The 15,243-nt window shown below is 34.5% G+C and overlaps 1 protein-coding gene across 1 annotated transcript in view; it reads right to left on the reverse strand.

Annotated features, from left to right (window-relative positions):
* AQR (aquarius intron-binding spliceosomal factor) overlaps nucleotides 1-15,243 on the reverse strand; it is an 87,539-nt gene that overhangs the window by 11,464 nt on the left and 60,832 nt on the right. Inside the window, exons 26-31 of the mRNA XM_019725550.3 lie at nucleotides 13,392-13,601; nucleotides 11,503-11,640; nucleotides 8,025-8,096; nucleotides 6,762-6,949; nucleotides 5,921-6,092; nucleotides 2,981-3,151 (exon numbers count right to left, since the gene is read on the reverse strand). Coding sequence (XP_019581109.3) covers nucleotides 2,981-3,151; nucleotides 5,921-6,092; nucleotides 6,762-6,949; nucleotides 8,025-8,096; nucleotides 11,503-11,640; nucleotides 13,392-13,601 — 951 coding nt within the window. The remainder of the gene's footprint in view (nucleotides 1-2,980; nucleotides 3,152-5,920; nucleotides 6,093-6,761; nucleotides 6,950-8,024; nucleotides 8,097-11,502; nucleotides 11,641-13,391; nucleotides 13,602-15,243) is intronic.

Below are 15,243 nucleotides of genomic sequence, written 5' to 3' on the forward strand. Positions count from 1 at the left end.
TATCTGTGGAATTAACAGTCTTCCCCTACTAGACTACTCAAAGCCATGAAAGCAGGGACTGCATTTAGCTTGTATCCTAGTTGGATGCCCAACAATATAACTCAGCTTGCTCACCTATTATTTAACACATTCCTTAGCTCTAATCTACAGCACTCCTCTGTCAGAAAGTAAACAATCTTCATAGTATTTTCTGTTCAGTTTGAAAATATATGTACAAATAGGGGAGTTCAGGAAGGTTTCAGAGTAATATTGACACTCAGGCATTTCTCTCTTTCATTAATTCAACAAAAAGTTTAAATGTTTATCCTACACAATCTATAATTCATGGTCCCTATCTTTAGAAAGTTAACAAAACATTTCTTTTTACATACAATGCAAAATACAGAATTTACATACAATGAAATATACTCACTTTAAGTGTATGATGTGATAAATTTTGACAACATATACTCCCATATAACCACCACCACAACCAAAATTGCCATCACCTCAGGCCCTTTTATTGTCAAATCTGTATCCTCTAGCTCTAGGGAAGCAATGATCTGCTTTCTGCCACTACGGATTTTTTTTTGGTCAGTTCTAGAATTCCATAAAAATGGAATCATAAATTCTGTACTCTTTTTTGTCCAGGTTCTCTCACTCAGCATAATATTTTTGAGATTCATCCATGTGTTGTATATTAGGAAGTTCATTATCATTTTACTGCTGACTTGTATTCCACTGAATGCATTTTCCACAATTTGTTTTTCCATTCACTTCTTCGTGGCACTTGGGCTGGCTCTAGTTTGGGGCTATTTTGAATAAGGCTTCAATGCATATCCATGTATAAATATTTTTGTGTACATGTGTTTCCATTGCTGTTGGGCAAATATCTAGGAGGAAATTGCTGAGGTGTATGGAAAGTGTATGTTTAACTTCATAAGAAACTGTCGAACTGTTTTCCAAAGTTACCGAACCACTTTACACACTCACCAGCAATATTCCAATTCCAGAACTCCAGTTGGCTCCACATCGTAGCCGATATTTAGTATGCTGCCAATCTTTGTAATTTTAGCCATTCTTTTGAATGTGTAGTAGTACCTCAATATAGTTTCAATTTGCATTTCCCTGACAACTAATGATGGTAAGCACTTTTTCATGTGCTTATTGGCCATTCATATGTTGTCTTGTGTGAAGTATCTGTTCAATACATTTATCTATTTCGTACTGGGTTGTTTCATTTAATAATAATTTTTATAGAAGTTCTTATATTCTGGATATAAGTCCTTTGCTCTTATGTGTGGATATTATACCTGAAAATTCTGTTGTCATACTGACCATGCAGAGAGCTGGCCTGAAACGTGGGCTCACAAACTGAGAATGGCAGAGCAAATGGCTGAAAGAACCTTGGTCTCTGATGACATCACTGAGTCACTGGAACCCAAACCTGGAGCTACTCTACTTTCACCTTGTTATGGGACCGAGTAACTTTCCTTATTATTTAAATTTTTCTGTTAATTATAAATAAAAGAACTCAGATATTGAGGTCCTTCTATTTCTAAACCTTCTACATTTCAAAGTTATTAATTTCTCATTTTCACTTTCTATAGCCCTCACGGAGTATTCTACAACGCATAATCCTCACTGTGGTCCTTTCAATTTTGTCTCCATTTCTATGATTTTGCTTTATTTTCTTCTCTACATTTCATCTCTTCTTCCTGAGTTCTTTAATTTCTCTGCTTTGTAGCCTTCCTTCACAGAAATGGTGACTTTATTAGTTAAAAACACTTTAAGTATTTTAAAATTCAAAGCCAATGTGTATTCAACATTTCATCTGTTCCAGGCTAACATGTTTTCTGGAACATGTGTCTTGTCAATTAGTATATTTTGATGCTCTTTACCTGATTTTTTTCCCTATATAAATCGAGCTTGTACTAGTCTCCTTTTTCCCAATATTTCATCACTGAGTAAGTGGGTTTCTTAGATTAGCTACATGCAAGAAATCAGGGTGGGTTGAGCAGGACTGTTTTATAAGGGCTGTAGGTTTTTTATAACAGAACGTTCTCTTTTCCTCTGCTACTACAGAGGCAGTCTACTTTTTGCAAATACAGCTCGCCTGTAGGCTTCTTTGAACCAATTTGGGACCAGGAAGGCTTCTGCTCACCCCAATTGTTGCAGCCATCGTTAATAACAGGGATGTGGCTCTTACACTTCAGAGAACACCACTACCTTCAGGAAATGTGTTTTTGCAGGCACTTTCAAGATTGGTCCCTTAAATTCTCTTCTTGCCACATTTTCTTCCTGATCTGTATCATCTCACTAAAAATGGAGTTTGTCTTCTCTTCCTCCCATTTTCCTCTTACTTTTGGATGATTTCCAAGAAAAGGTGAAAGAGCTTTCAATATAGTCATAGTATTCACAACCAAAGTCCTACTTTCATCATTACTAACGTGTGTTTTGTTATTCTTTCTAGTTTCTGAACCCTTTATTAATAAAATCAAGAATATTCATTTTTATTTGATATTACTCCATCACATCACATAAAAAATGTAAAAAAAAAGAATCCTGGGTCTGGATGCACTTTACAATTTTCCTTTATCTCCAAGAAAAACCACTCCCCTATCCACACAGAGTAAGAAATACAGATTACACCTTTGCAAAACAAAACAAAAATGATACAATTCTTATTTTCAACTCTAATGGTATATAAATAATGTCATTTTTTATTCATCATTTCATCAATAGAAAGTTTTAGAAACATTGATTTCTGCTTATTATCAATAAAAATCTTCAGTGTGGTAGGTAGTTGGGACAGAAGCTCATAGCAAACCAATAACACTGCCCGGTAGGCTTGCCAGAGAATTATCTATAGTTCCTATTATTTCATTTTCTTACATTTCTTGAAAAGAGATAGCAAAGAGACAAAGTAGAGCAATATAAATAACTCAAAATAAATACAAATCTTCCCATCTTGCCAACATCGTAAGATTCATAAAATTACCTTATTTGGTCTTCCAATCAATGGATTGTTCCCACATCGTCTATTGATAATGTCACGAATAAGATGCTTTTGCCCATTATATGTTGTTAGAATACTGATCTTGTCAGCAGGGTAACCAAGTAAACACATGTACATAAAAAGTGCCACTACGTATTCTGCCTCTCCAAGGTTCTGTAATGCAAACATAATCAGATTGTGTATTTATTTCCTTTTGCTTCAACTTTATAGAGAAAATGATTCACCAGCACAGTTTATTCATTTATCACACTGCAAGAAGTGAAGAGTTAATAATGTGGACAAGTGAATACCTTACATAAAAACTGATGAATAACCTTATCCTAGACTGACATTGATAAATAAAAATAAAATAATGTAATTATAACCCTTTGACATTTGCAATGCATTTGCAATATATGGAACAATCATAAAATAAAAGTTACCAACTTCTGGGACCACAACAATCACAATATAGATCAATAATATTATGCTACAGTGTACTGCAACTATAGTAATGGAAAGAAAAATTAACATAAAGAAGCAAGGTAATCGTAAAAGCCAGTAGAAAATCCAGTCTGATAGCATATACATCTAGCAGTGCTGTAGACAACTCTTAATTTTTACATAGTATTTTTCCTTCTCACTCATACTTCACAGTATTTTTTGTTTTGTTGTTTGTTCTCTTACTGATGGTTGCTACGTCTACAGACCACTTTAGGTGGGAAAGGATGTGGCCTCAAATTGGTCAGTCTGGCTTACTGTGACATCAGAGACTCTGGTTAAAGATTGGTGGGAAGGAGCTTAAAACCAAGGCTTAACTGAACTTGAAAGTGAGGAGGCATACACAAGGCTGTTTAGTCCAGTTCAGTGGAGACTAAATTGAAAAGTAATAGATGAGAGAAGAGAGTTAAATGAGAATATAAACAACATGAAAATCAAAAAAGAAAGACAAGAAGCTGGATTTCATGTCAAAGCAATACGAAAATTACAGGAAGATCTTTAGAAAAATCATTTATATTCTGGTGACACTTGGTGCCACTCACATAGCTTGAGTTATCTCTTAAATTTTCTACTAGTTCTTTGGAAGACAGGAGGGAAAAGAAGCCACATGACTGTGTAAATCTTTCCATTTTCTTATCAGTAGCAAACTACATTTATTTAAGCATCAACTCTAATATAGATAAAACAAATATTTTGGTGTATATGCTGCCAGATCTTTTGGTATAGATTATCAGTATATATTTCGATATGTATGTTTTCCTGTTCCTTTTTAGAAACAAAATGGGACACTACAGCTATACTTTGCAATTTGATTTTTTTTCACTTAATATAGCATAAACATTTTCCACTTAATATAGCATAAACATTTTTCTTGTGAGTTAACCAAGTTATATTATCACTCTTAGTGGCTATTCAGTATTTAATTATATAATGTAATTAATCCTTACTGATAAGACATTTAGGTTGTTTCTCATTGCCAAAATAATTTGCAGTAAAAGATATAACGAACATTTTAGCATATAAATCTTTGCAAATTCATCCAATTTTTTTTTTAGGATAAATTCCTAGAAATGAGAACACTGCACTTTTAATACATACTGACAATTTATCTACCAAATTACTTTCCTATTAACATTGCATGAGTATAGATTTTCCCTAAACCTACCCCGACAGAGTATTATCAGAGGTGAAAATATGTTCCAGTGATTTGTACTTGCTATATATTTCTGTCTGAGTTATGTATTCTTGTCCTTACTGTATTTTTCTTTTGGGGCTTCCCCCCACCCTCCCACTGAAGTTATGTATTTTAACATTTGTACATGTAATATTCATATATGAAAAAAAAAAAAACTTTAAGTGCTTTTCTCCAATTTAAAAATCTAAAGAATTCAAAAATAAGGCATTCAATATTTGAAAAAAGTACAGATTTACAAAATGTGTATATTTTGTCAGGGAAACTTCACACCAACATTATACACTTGGAAAAAAATACTGTGTTTCCCCGAAAATTAAGACCTACCCTGGAAATAAGCCCCCGTTAAGATCGTCAGCAAAATGGACACATTTAGTATGTTATGACGATGTTCCAGAAGATGACATGACTGTATTTGAATAAATGTACATTGTTGTACATAAAAAAATAAGACATCCCCTGAAAATATGCCCAAATGCGTCTTTTGGAGCAAAAATTAATATAGACCCGGTCTTATTTTCAGGGAAACACAGTACAAACAGGATATATCACAAATATATGTAAGCAATAACTTAGTTCATATCATGTAATAAAAAGTATATTAATCAAGATATACAAGCTTTTGTAGGTTCTAAACTGAAGGACTTTTTTTTTCTGCAGAAGCCTTAAAACCTGTGGCACTTAAAATTTGTTAGCCTTTCTACTGAGAGGTAAATAAGCACAATGATGAAAAAGATTAACAGACCAGTTGTCTATTATGAATCATTCCAAAGCTTTGCTCAACAATGGCCAAAACTCTTTTCTCACATTCTCGTTTGTTTTCCTAATAAAGTTGTGCTGTCTGGCTATTGGCTGGACTGTTTGGGGGCACTGATTTTTTTTTTGAAAAGTGATTTTTAGGAGTTCTATATACATTCAGACTTTAACCCACTGTTTGTTAGATGTTGAAAATAAATTTTTCCTCAAATCAGTATTTTTCTTTATGATTTTTACTAATGAGCTTAATAAGATCTTTCTCACCCCAACATTATATATTCACCAATATTTTCTTCTTTCTAGTATGCTTATAGATTCTTTTGTGTATATAGCTTTAATCCATCTGAAATTAAATTTTTTTGATGTGTGTGAGGTGGGGGAATCTAACTTTCCTTTATTTAATGGTCAGACAAATGGTTCAGTATCATTGATTTAAGTAGTAATTCAGCCCTGCAAATGCAAAATAAACATAAAAGTTTTATGTTTTTTCTTACCTGATAAAAGTAAGGATTAGGTTCAGACTCTCCCACTCCCTGAAAATCTTCAACATTGATGAGCTGGAAGTCATAGAGCAAGCCAGCATTTGCTGTACTGAACTCTGGCAAGAGCTGCACGTGAGGTAAGTTTCCCAGATTCTTGTATCGCCAGTTGTAGAGGTTACACAGGCTTTCCAAAGACAAATCCCCCCCAAACAGGAAATATTAGTGATGTAATACCCCTTGTAACATACATAAGAGGGTTTCTAGGAATTGTGCTCTTCCTCTTAATTTTCATGTTACTCACTATGTGCTCATCTTTCTAGCAATAACGCTTTTCCAACCTTTGCCTCCCTACCTCAAGTAACCAAACCAGAAGATATAGACATGACAGGTCCATTGTGTTCTCTGAGGTAAACTGCTCTCTTCATTCGTTAAATTATAAAATCAGGGAAAAGTCTGTAAATTGAGGAAAATTTTGAGGTAACTATGAGATGGGGCCTGTATACTCTATGAAGTGAGTAGGAACTGGTATGTTCTCTTGTTCATTTTTGCTTTAGATTTCAAAATGATATTAACCGTGTATCTTTTGGGGCATGAAGAAAGAGGAAGGGACGATGAAAAAAAGCCCTTAGTTTACAAGTCACTTAAATTAATCTCAATGAATAAAGTGAAGGAAGTCATTTGATTAATTCACACCACCTGCCGAAGCAATGAAGGTGCTTTCAGATTTGTAGATGCCTAATTGCTGGACGGCAGGGAGTGCTATGAGTCTATATGGAAGTTATCGAATACTTGGATCAAAAAACTGATGTCCTGAAACAGCAGTAATGCCCCACCCCACCCGGGTCTCCCTTACCTCGCTCTGGCTCTGCCCTGGGCATCCAGGTCCACAGTAGGAACTCCAATCCGGACAAAGCGAGTGAAGAGGGACTGCTCCATGTTGGAATACTTCTGAAAAGCCATGTTCTTAATGACTGGAGGTAACTGGTGATGATCACCAATCATAATCCACCGTTTCAGTCGGCTAAAACCATCCTGAGGATTCTAAAAAGAAAAGTGAGAAAATGGCAAAATATTCTAATTAACATATTACCCTGTTAGTCTCCAATTTTACTGCATAAGATTCTCACCATTCACAAAATAGCTTCATTACCTTTACTAACTCATATTCGCCAGCTCCACAGAGAAATCTGGCAAACTTAGAGAATGACTTGTGAATCAAGTATGGGTACCATCGCTCTTGGCTGACAGGTGTGAGGGAGGATGGGGGTGATAGAGGAGGTAAGCATGGAATTATTCTACTTTAACAGGTAGGGTAATCCAAAGAGATCTGGGAGGCGTAGGTCAGAATTAGGCAAAAGCTGCATAGAAAGAAACAGATGTCCAAGCAGGGAAATGGAAAGATGTCAAAATAAACACTGTGTATCACGATTATGCTGAGAGCCAGTTCTGACTCCTACCCCACAAAGCAGTAAAAATCAAACCTTCTTTGATTTCCTACTCTACTACTTCAATTCCCTACTCTATGTGTCCTTGTTCCTTGAAATATATCCTGGCAAAATACATTCCACATCCCAAATGATAAAAGTACTTTTGGAATCCAATTTATCTATAAATTTAGAGCAGTCTATTCTTAAATCGGGAATTCCATATTTTGTTTTTAATGCTGCCATAGTAAAGACTATTGTACAATAAGAAACATTCTGAAACATCACCATTTAGCTCAAAAAAAAAAAATAAAATAAAGGAAAGCAACGTACCCAGTGAACATCAAAAACAATTCTAGAAGCAATTCTAACAAATGAAATGAAAAATAGCTTCTCTTCCCTTCAAACTGCATAAAAATGCAATTTTCTTGAATAAAATTACTAAGTTTTTTCAAAACTTAGAACTAAACTATGAATTTTTAAATAGTATTCTCAGAAACAATACAAACTGCTAAATAACCAGTGAAGAGATTAAAGGAAATTCATAGACTAAAAATAGAGTAACAAACATAATGAAGTTAAGGAGAATATGTAATTATGGCAATTAGCACCCCAAATCGTGTAGCTTTCTGATCCTGTCCCCTGGAATACTTAAAACTCTACTTTCTTTGTCTCATATATCAGTATCTTACCTGTAGAAGAAGAGGTATGAAAGTTTCTATCTCCAGAATCTGAGCAGCCTCCTCCATTAAAATATTGTCATACTGAGAAAGGAAGAAAAAGCAAAGCTTGTCAAAAAAACAGCTTAAAAGACAAACAACTACCACCACAACTATAACAACCATCCAAAAAAAAAAAACCCCAAAACAAAAAAACCCCAAATAATTCCTGACAAAAATAGTAACATACAAATTATTCAAACAGAAAGCTCATGATCTTATTTATCATTATGTCTCTGCTTCTCCATTTTAAGTCTTTGGCCTCAGGGAAGCCCCCTAAATATACAACTCTACACTGAGGAGATCTTGTAGATAATTTCTTAGATTGCAATATCAATTTAGATATTTTCAATTCAGTTCTTTAAGTTTACATAAGCAAGAATCAGTTCATGATTATATATGAGGTCATTTGCCTTGGTACTCTTACCCTACCTAAGGTAGTATTTTGGGGAATTTTTTTCCCCTTATGAATCCTACCTAGCACTCAACAATTCCCTTCTGTTTCACACTCTGGCATTCAGTATATCACCAAAACATGTCAATTTTACTTTCCAAAACTCCCTCGTGAATCTATTCATTTTTCTCCATTTCTACTACCACTACCACTCTAGTCCAAGCCACTACTCTGACTACTGCCAGCAATCTCTTTACTAGTCCGTCCACTTTCTGTCTCGCCTCCCCTAAATCACCGATACAATAGTTATCAAATCACTTCACCTCCTGGTGTCAAACCCTTCATTGGCTCCAACTATCTCAGGAAAAAAATCCCTTAACATGGCCTATAAGAAATGTACTAATTAGAGCCTGTATTCAACCTGCCCCTGCCTTCCTCTTCTACTTTATATGTCTGTCAGCTTCCTCCTTACTTACTAAGCTTCAACCATGCTGCTGTATTTCATTTTCTCAGAAATAGCAAATCCATCAGGCCCTCTGCATGTGCTGCTCTCTCTTGATTTTGTCTGTTTGGCTCTTTCTCATTCTTAAAGTATCAGCTTAAACCCCACTGTATCCAGACTTTCTCTGACCTCCCAGTCGAAAGTGGGTTTCACAGTACCCTTTCCTTTGTCGCACAGCACCTCAAAATTTGTAATTTTATCTTTATATTTACTTGTTTGATGCCTGTATCCTCCCACTGGCCCAGTTTCCAGTAATGTTAGGCACTGCATATTTGTGAAATTAAAAAAATCAAGTCTTTCTCTAACATAAGGAAATTTCGTTCTTTCCTCGATTATTTCTCTTTTATCTGCCCAACTGTCTTGGAGGTCCATTCTCAACATATTTTCTTTCTCCTCTACTTCTAATGCTGATCACTACTTAGTATATCTCATTCCTTGTTTTATTGGTAAAAACCTTCTTTGAGAATCTCACTAAGTACATATTAGAGTTCCTTTGTTTTCTGTTTATAAGGGAAATTTCCTCTTATTTTGTTTTCTAGGGAAGTGGAAGGTGGGGGGATAATATTTACTCTTAATGCTTAATTAACTCTCCTCTTTTAAACTAATTGTTTATATATCCTACAATTTCTGTGCTACTCATTTTTATCAAAATATGCTATATCTATATTTGCCCAAGATTGGAAACTGAGCTGGATTTCCACTGGACATGATAAAAGTTAAAGTTCAATTCTGCACTGTTTCTTATTGAAAAAGGTTTAGGCATGTGGATGGATGTCTTCTCTAGCTCTATCTGATGCTGAATTTCCCTATTACAATGATTCATTAGGTCATCCTGGTGGGAAGAAAGAGGAGTTCAAAAAGCCACATTTTCACAGAAGTCTCTGCGTGTATTCTCAGAATAACAGATATAATATGCAAAACAGAACTGGAGAAGCTCGAAGAAGACAGCCTAAAGGCCCTGCTTTCTGACAAACTGAAAATCTAATTCAATTTAACTTATAAAAATATATCTATAGATTCTGTTTTAAAACAAAGCTTTTAATCGCCAAGTAAGATTATGACATAACTATATTGGGCGTATTAGGAAGGAGAAAGCCCAAGAACATGCATGCACAGCTCCTTGGGGACAGCACAGAGTCAAAAGACAACACTAAAAGGGAAGTTTAACATTCCTTATTGATACAGAGTAACAGAAAAAGGAAATACTAAAAGAGCTGGAAGACTGGATAACTGGAGAGGATCAAGGAGTAGGGGACTGCCTTTTTAAAATGTTAAGTAGATGTACAAGGTTTTTAAGCTCTTAAACTAGATACATGTGTAAGTTTGATAAAAACAAAACTTTAAAATTAAAGATATAAAAAATCTGAGATACTATCAGCACTCATGTAACTATCTTTAGATATGTACCAAAATGTAAGTAAAGAAAGTGATTAATGAAAACGTGATAAGCTACAAATAATGTGTTTTAGAATATGCTGTGAAAAGCTGCATGAAAGCATAAAATGCTAATTATGATCACATTGTTTCCTTGTAATTAAACTGATATGATTCAATATAAAATTCAAAGAATGTTTCCTATGTCAGCCCTAAGAATACAATATTTAAGTGAAAAATTCTCACTAATAATTTGCAAAAGGGTAAGTTCACACCAACCCCTTTAATAAAGCATCGGATTTGTCCTACCTTGCATCAGAGGAACCTTTCATCCAAGATAACAACAATTCTATCACCTTGAATTTATTTAGCACCTATCTTCCAGCAAGCACATAACATCTAAAAATTGTCAAGTTACTTGCACCAACAACAAATGTTTTCCTAACTCTGAATTCAAACCAGTACACAAACCCTATTTTAAACAACAGAAAAACCAGTTGCAGGGAAGTTAAATGATATGCATTAAAATCAGAGTTTAGGTCGGTTTAACTAGCAAAGTCTCAGAGGCTGTAAATTAAAATTTCCTGCTTAATTATTACATTCCACTTCAATCGAGTCACAGGCTCACAGGCTATCATGCCCTTTAGCTCTCTGGTCTTTAGTATATGATGAAGTCAATTTACTATCTCACTTACAGCGTAACTAAGAGTATTCCCCATCCTCACCTGGGAGGCTTGTGATTTACTGAAGAAACAAATAACTGAGAGTGGACGTGTGCTTCAAACATGAACAATGCAAGCGTATTATAGATGTTCAGTAGGTGGAAAACACTGCTAAATGTTATTTTTACAGCTTTTAGTTCTGTTTGGAGATTTTCTTCACATAGTAAAAATAAATAATCTACCTTAACAAGTATTAGAATTTGGTTAGACAATCATACAGTTATAATGTTACTAATGGACATATTACTGATAACTAGATTTAGAAAAATTACATTTAATGTTCGCTAATCATATAAACATAAGAGGTTATCATTTTTAAGAGACATTTTTAAGTAATTGTAAATGCAAACTTCAATAAAAGGTGAACCAGTCTCCAAGGGAAATGGTCTAGGTAAAAAAAAGAAAAAAACTAACAACTGAACAAATGATGAATTAAGGAACTAAAATATAAGTCTTTACCTTGAAACCTAACTTGACTAAATCATGTCGTTTTAAGGCAGCATGAGTGCAGGTCATGGCAATGATTTTGGCTTCTTTCACCAAGAGGTATTTAGATCTGTCCAGTCCACTTCGAAGCAATTCAGAGGCCCTGAATTCCTATCAGAGTAGGGGGGATAGTGAGAGATTACTTTTGGAAAATAAACATAGTTTATGCATACATCCACATATTCCAATTAATCAGACTTAATTTCTGAGAACTTAATATATCATAAACTAAAGCTAAAGAATCATACTTTTCATTATTAATTAGGTGCCAATTTAATTCAAATAATAGCTAACATTCAGGCTACAATTTGGAGTGTTTTTTGTATAAGGTAAAACATTTACAATACCAACAAGAATACTGAATAAAATATCAATCACCTCTGTATCTATATTACTCAAGGTCCCTCCAGGAAAACTGAAACTATTTCAAGTATTCATAACACAGGGAATTTAATGCAGGGGATTGGTTACACAGGTGACAGAGGAGCAGAAAAGCCAACCAGGGAACAGTGAATTAACCCTGAGATTAGCAACAGCAGAAGTTACGACCCTTCTTAAACTAAGAAGGATAAAGGGAGGAGCCAGTGCTAGCAGAGCCCAGGGAATAGGGTTATCAGAACAAGCTGGAACCACAGTGGGCCACACCAGCAGAGACTGAAGCTGCAGAAGAGGTGAAACCCAAGGCAGAGAGAGCTGGTGGAGAATTATCCTGGCTTCTGCCACATTTCTCATTGGCTAAACCCAGGTAGAAGTCAGCCGACATGGGAGGCTATGAAATCAAACCTCCACGGATCAGTACAACCCCTGACCATGGCAGAGGATCCCCCATAGATCAGAGTTGGGGGATGGACAATAGATGAATGTGAAGAGCAAACAAGCCCAAACAGTATCTGGTAAGTTTTACCAAATCTGAAAATTTTTTCATAATTAGTTCAGACTTTCTAAAAACATTTTTGTTTTGTTTTTCTAATAATTAAAACATTACAGGTACAAGTGAGGTACCCTGTACATCCTTCTCCCCACCCCCTCCCCAGGCAGCTACTATAATTATATGTTTTTATCCTTTTATTTTGTTTATGTAAGTATAAACATAATATTGTTTTGTAGGTCTTAAGCTTTTTACTTATTATCATACTATGTATTTATTATTCTGTATCTACCATCCATTCATCCATCCACCTACCCATACCACGCATCAATATTTACTGAACATTTACTATGTGCCAGACACTGTTCTGGAAGTAGGGATACAATCATATCTAAAAGATACAAAGACGAAAGAGACAAAGTCTCTTCCCTTTTTACCTGAAGTAATCCTAAACCTTTTTACCAAGGAATCTGAGCCTGAATGTGGTCCTTTTACCGGACTGCTATCATCTTCCAATGATGTTTTCCATAAGGAATGAGAAAGCCAGGAAGCATCTCAGGGGTTCCCTCGTTCCAGACATACTCTTCTCTGTCCCCTTTGTACAGAGTTCATCTTTGTAATCAGGATCAATCATCCTGGCTACTCAGCAACCTCACTTTTTGCCTACTGGTCAAGAGGCATGAGGACCTTAGAAAGGCCATGCGGCAGTCTCAAATTCCAATTCAAAGAACCACTGCTGAATGCCCTGAAGAATATGTTTCTTTCTTAAGCACTGAGACTTTTACACTAGAAGAGCCAGAATAATGGGGATTCAATTCATATCTTAATTTTTACTTATTTCTTGAACTAAAACTATAAATGTCTCCAATAAGTTCATTTAAAAATAACCATCTGCTTTGTTAGATTTGAGTATTTCATTTACTTCACTTAAACAACAACAACAATTAAACTTAAAACTTTTAAAGGAAAGTGAAAAGAACGTGAGGCTCCTTACCTCAAGCTGAGTAAAGATTTTCTTAATATGCCTAAAACATCCTTCGGCAATTTCCATGTCTTCTTCATAAGATCGGCCTTTAAAAATGGGTTGAGGGGCATTTGCAAAGTATTCATGAAAAGGGAAAAAAGTGGAGATTTCTGTAACATCCGGTAGTATATTAGCTTTATTTTTCACTTTGCTGATATACTCTTCCCAGCGAGACATTACCTATAAGAAAAAGGGATTTAAGGTTATATTTGCTAGTTAATTACTATATTTTAAATAATAAACTAAAAAAGAAATTTACTAAAACTAGGATCTGCTAGGTAAAGGGAAAGGAAAAGAATAGCAATTTTTGACCGAACAGAACTATTTCTTATGATGGGACTGCCTTTTTTTTCTAAAAGTAACCTTTAAGATTGTAGAAAAAAGGCTTTTTAATAAAAAATGCAGAACTGGGAAAGAACCTCAGGGTCATCTCATGGGACTTTATGTTGGACATTTCAGATTCTCCATCTATACTCAGGACAGTTTATTATCGATGCTTAAAACCAAACAAGTAAGCAAATAAAGAAATTCCTTATTTTTTTATTATCTCAGTTTCTCTCCATTATGGTAAGTCCATCTTAAGCAGTTTTAAAAATCAATCTGGCACTTGTCAACCCTTTACCCAGACCTTCAAATGTTTTTTCAGTTCTCTTGAGTCCCTTTAGAAATAACTTCTGGTTAAGCTGAGTGTACATCTGAAAGCTCATTTCATGACTTCTGTGATATAGTTCAACTATACCCTGGTATAATGTTAACTATGCCTCTACAACAAAGTTCCCACTTAATCTCAATTTTTGTAATTTTCACAGGTATTTTTTGTTATAACTTCAGTGTTTCTCAAAGTATGGTCCTTAGGCAGAATATCTCAGAAGCTAAACAAAAACGTTGATTCCTGCATGCCACCCCTTATTGAAAGATACTCTCTGGGGAGAAGGCTTGAGACTTTCCTTTCAAACAACTTTCCCAATGTGATTCCTATCTGCTGAAAATTGTTGATCTATACTGTGAAGCCTCAAGTTCATATTTCCCAAATTTATTACTTAAGCCTCCATAATTTATAGATCACCTCTCCTATTTTTAAAAGTAGTTTTCACTGAGTGCCTAGTGATTTCTATTTTGTGCCAAATATGTATTTAAGAATGATCTTTACTCCATTATGCAGAATTCTGAACAGTCTGAGTCTAGTGCAAGATGATGCATATCTTCTCTGTTTCATAAGAAACCATGAAATCTGCTCATTTTAAATGGACTCAACTAGTTTGTGTGTCCACTTATAATGAGAATAAACCATTCTTTCATATACATTTTAAAACCTCAATGTTATGATTTATACCTAAAATATACAAATAGCATTAGTACAAAGAGAACAAATAAAGTTACACAAAAATGTTCATTATTCGATTATGCCTTGGTCCGTTTAAAATTATTAGTAAATGAACTGACTATTAAAGTTTACTTTTATTTATTTTATTTGGCTTTGTTTCTCATTAGTTTCATACCCAAAAAACTAACCCTAACAAAAGCAAAAGCACACCTCTTAATTGAAGTCAAAAGAATCTTTAACTTAAAGTCCTACTTTAAAATTAATTCTAAAACATAATTATTTCTGAAAATTTGAAAGGAGATTATGTTTTTCTTCATTAGTTGATTAATATGCACAGTAAAAGTTAGTTACCAAACTATATTTTGTTACTACCAGGTAGCTAGAATATTTAGTTATACCTGTACAGTAACAAATAATAATAAAAAAAGACTAGAAACTTTTTCAATAGCAAGAAGGAAAAAAAAACAAAACTTTAAATAGCACCAACACTGGCCTTTC

The sequence above is a fragment of the Rhinolophus sinicus genome, chromosome 3, assembly GCF_057876585.1.
Source record: "Rhinolophus sinicus isolate RSI-liver-muscle chromosome 3, RSI-T2T, whole genome shotgun sequence".
Lineage (NCBI taxonomy): Eukaryota > Metazoa > Chordata > Mammalia > Chiroptera > Rhinolophidae > Rhinolophus > Rhinolophus sinicus.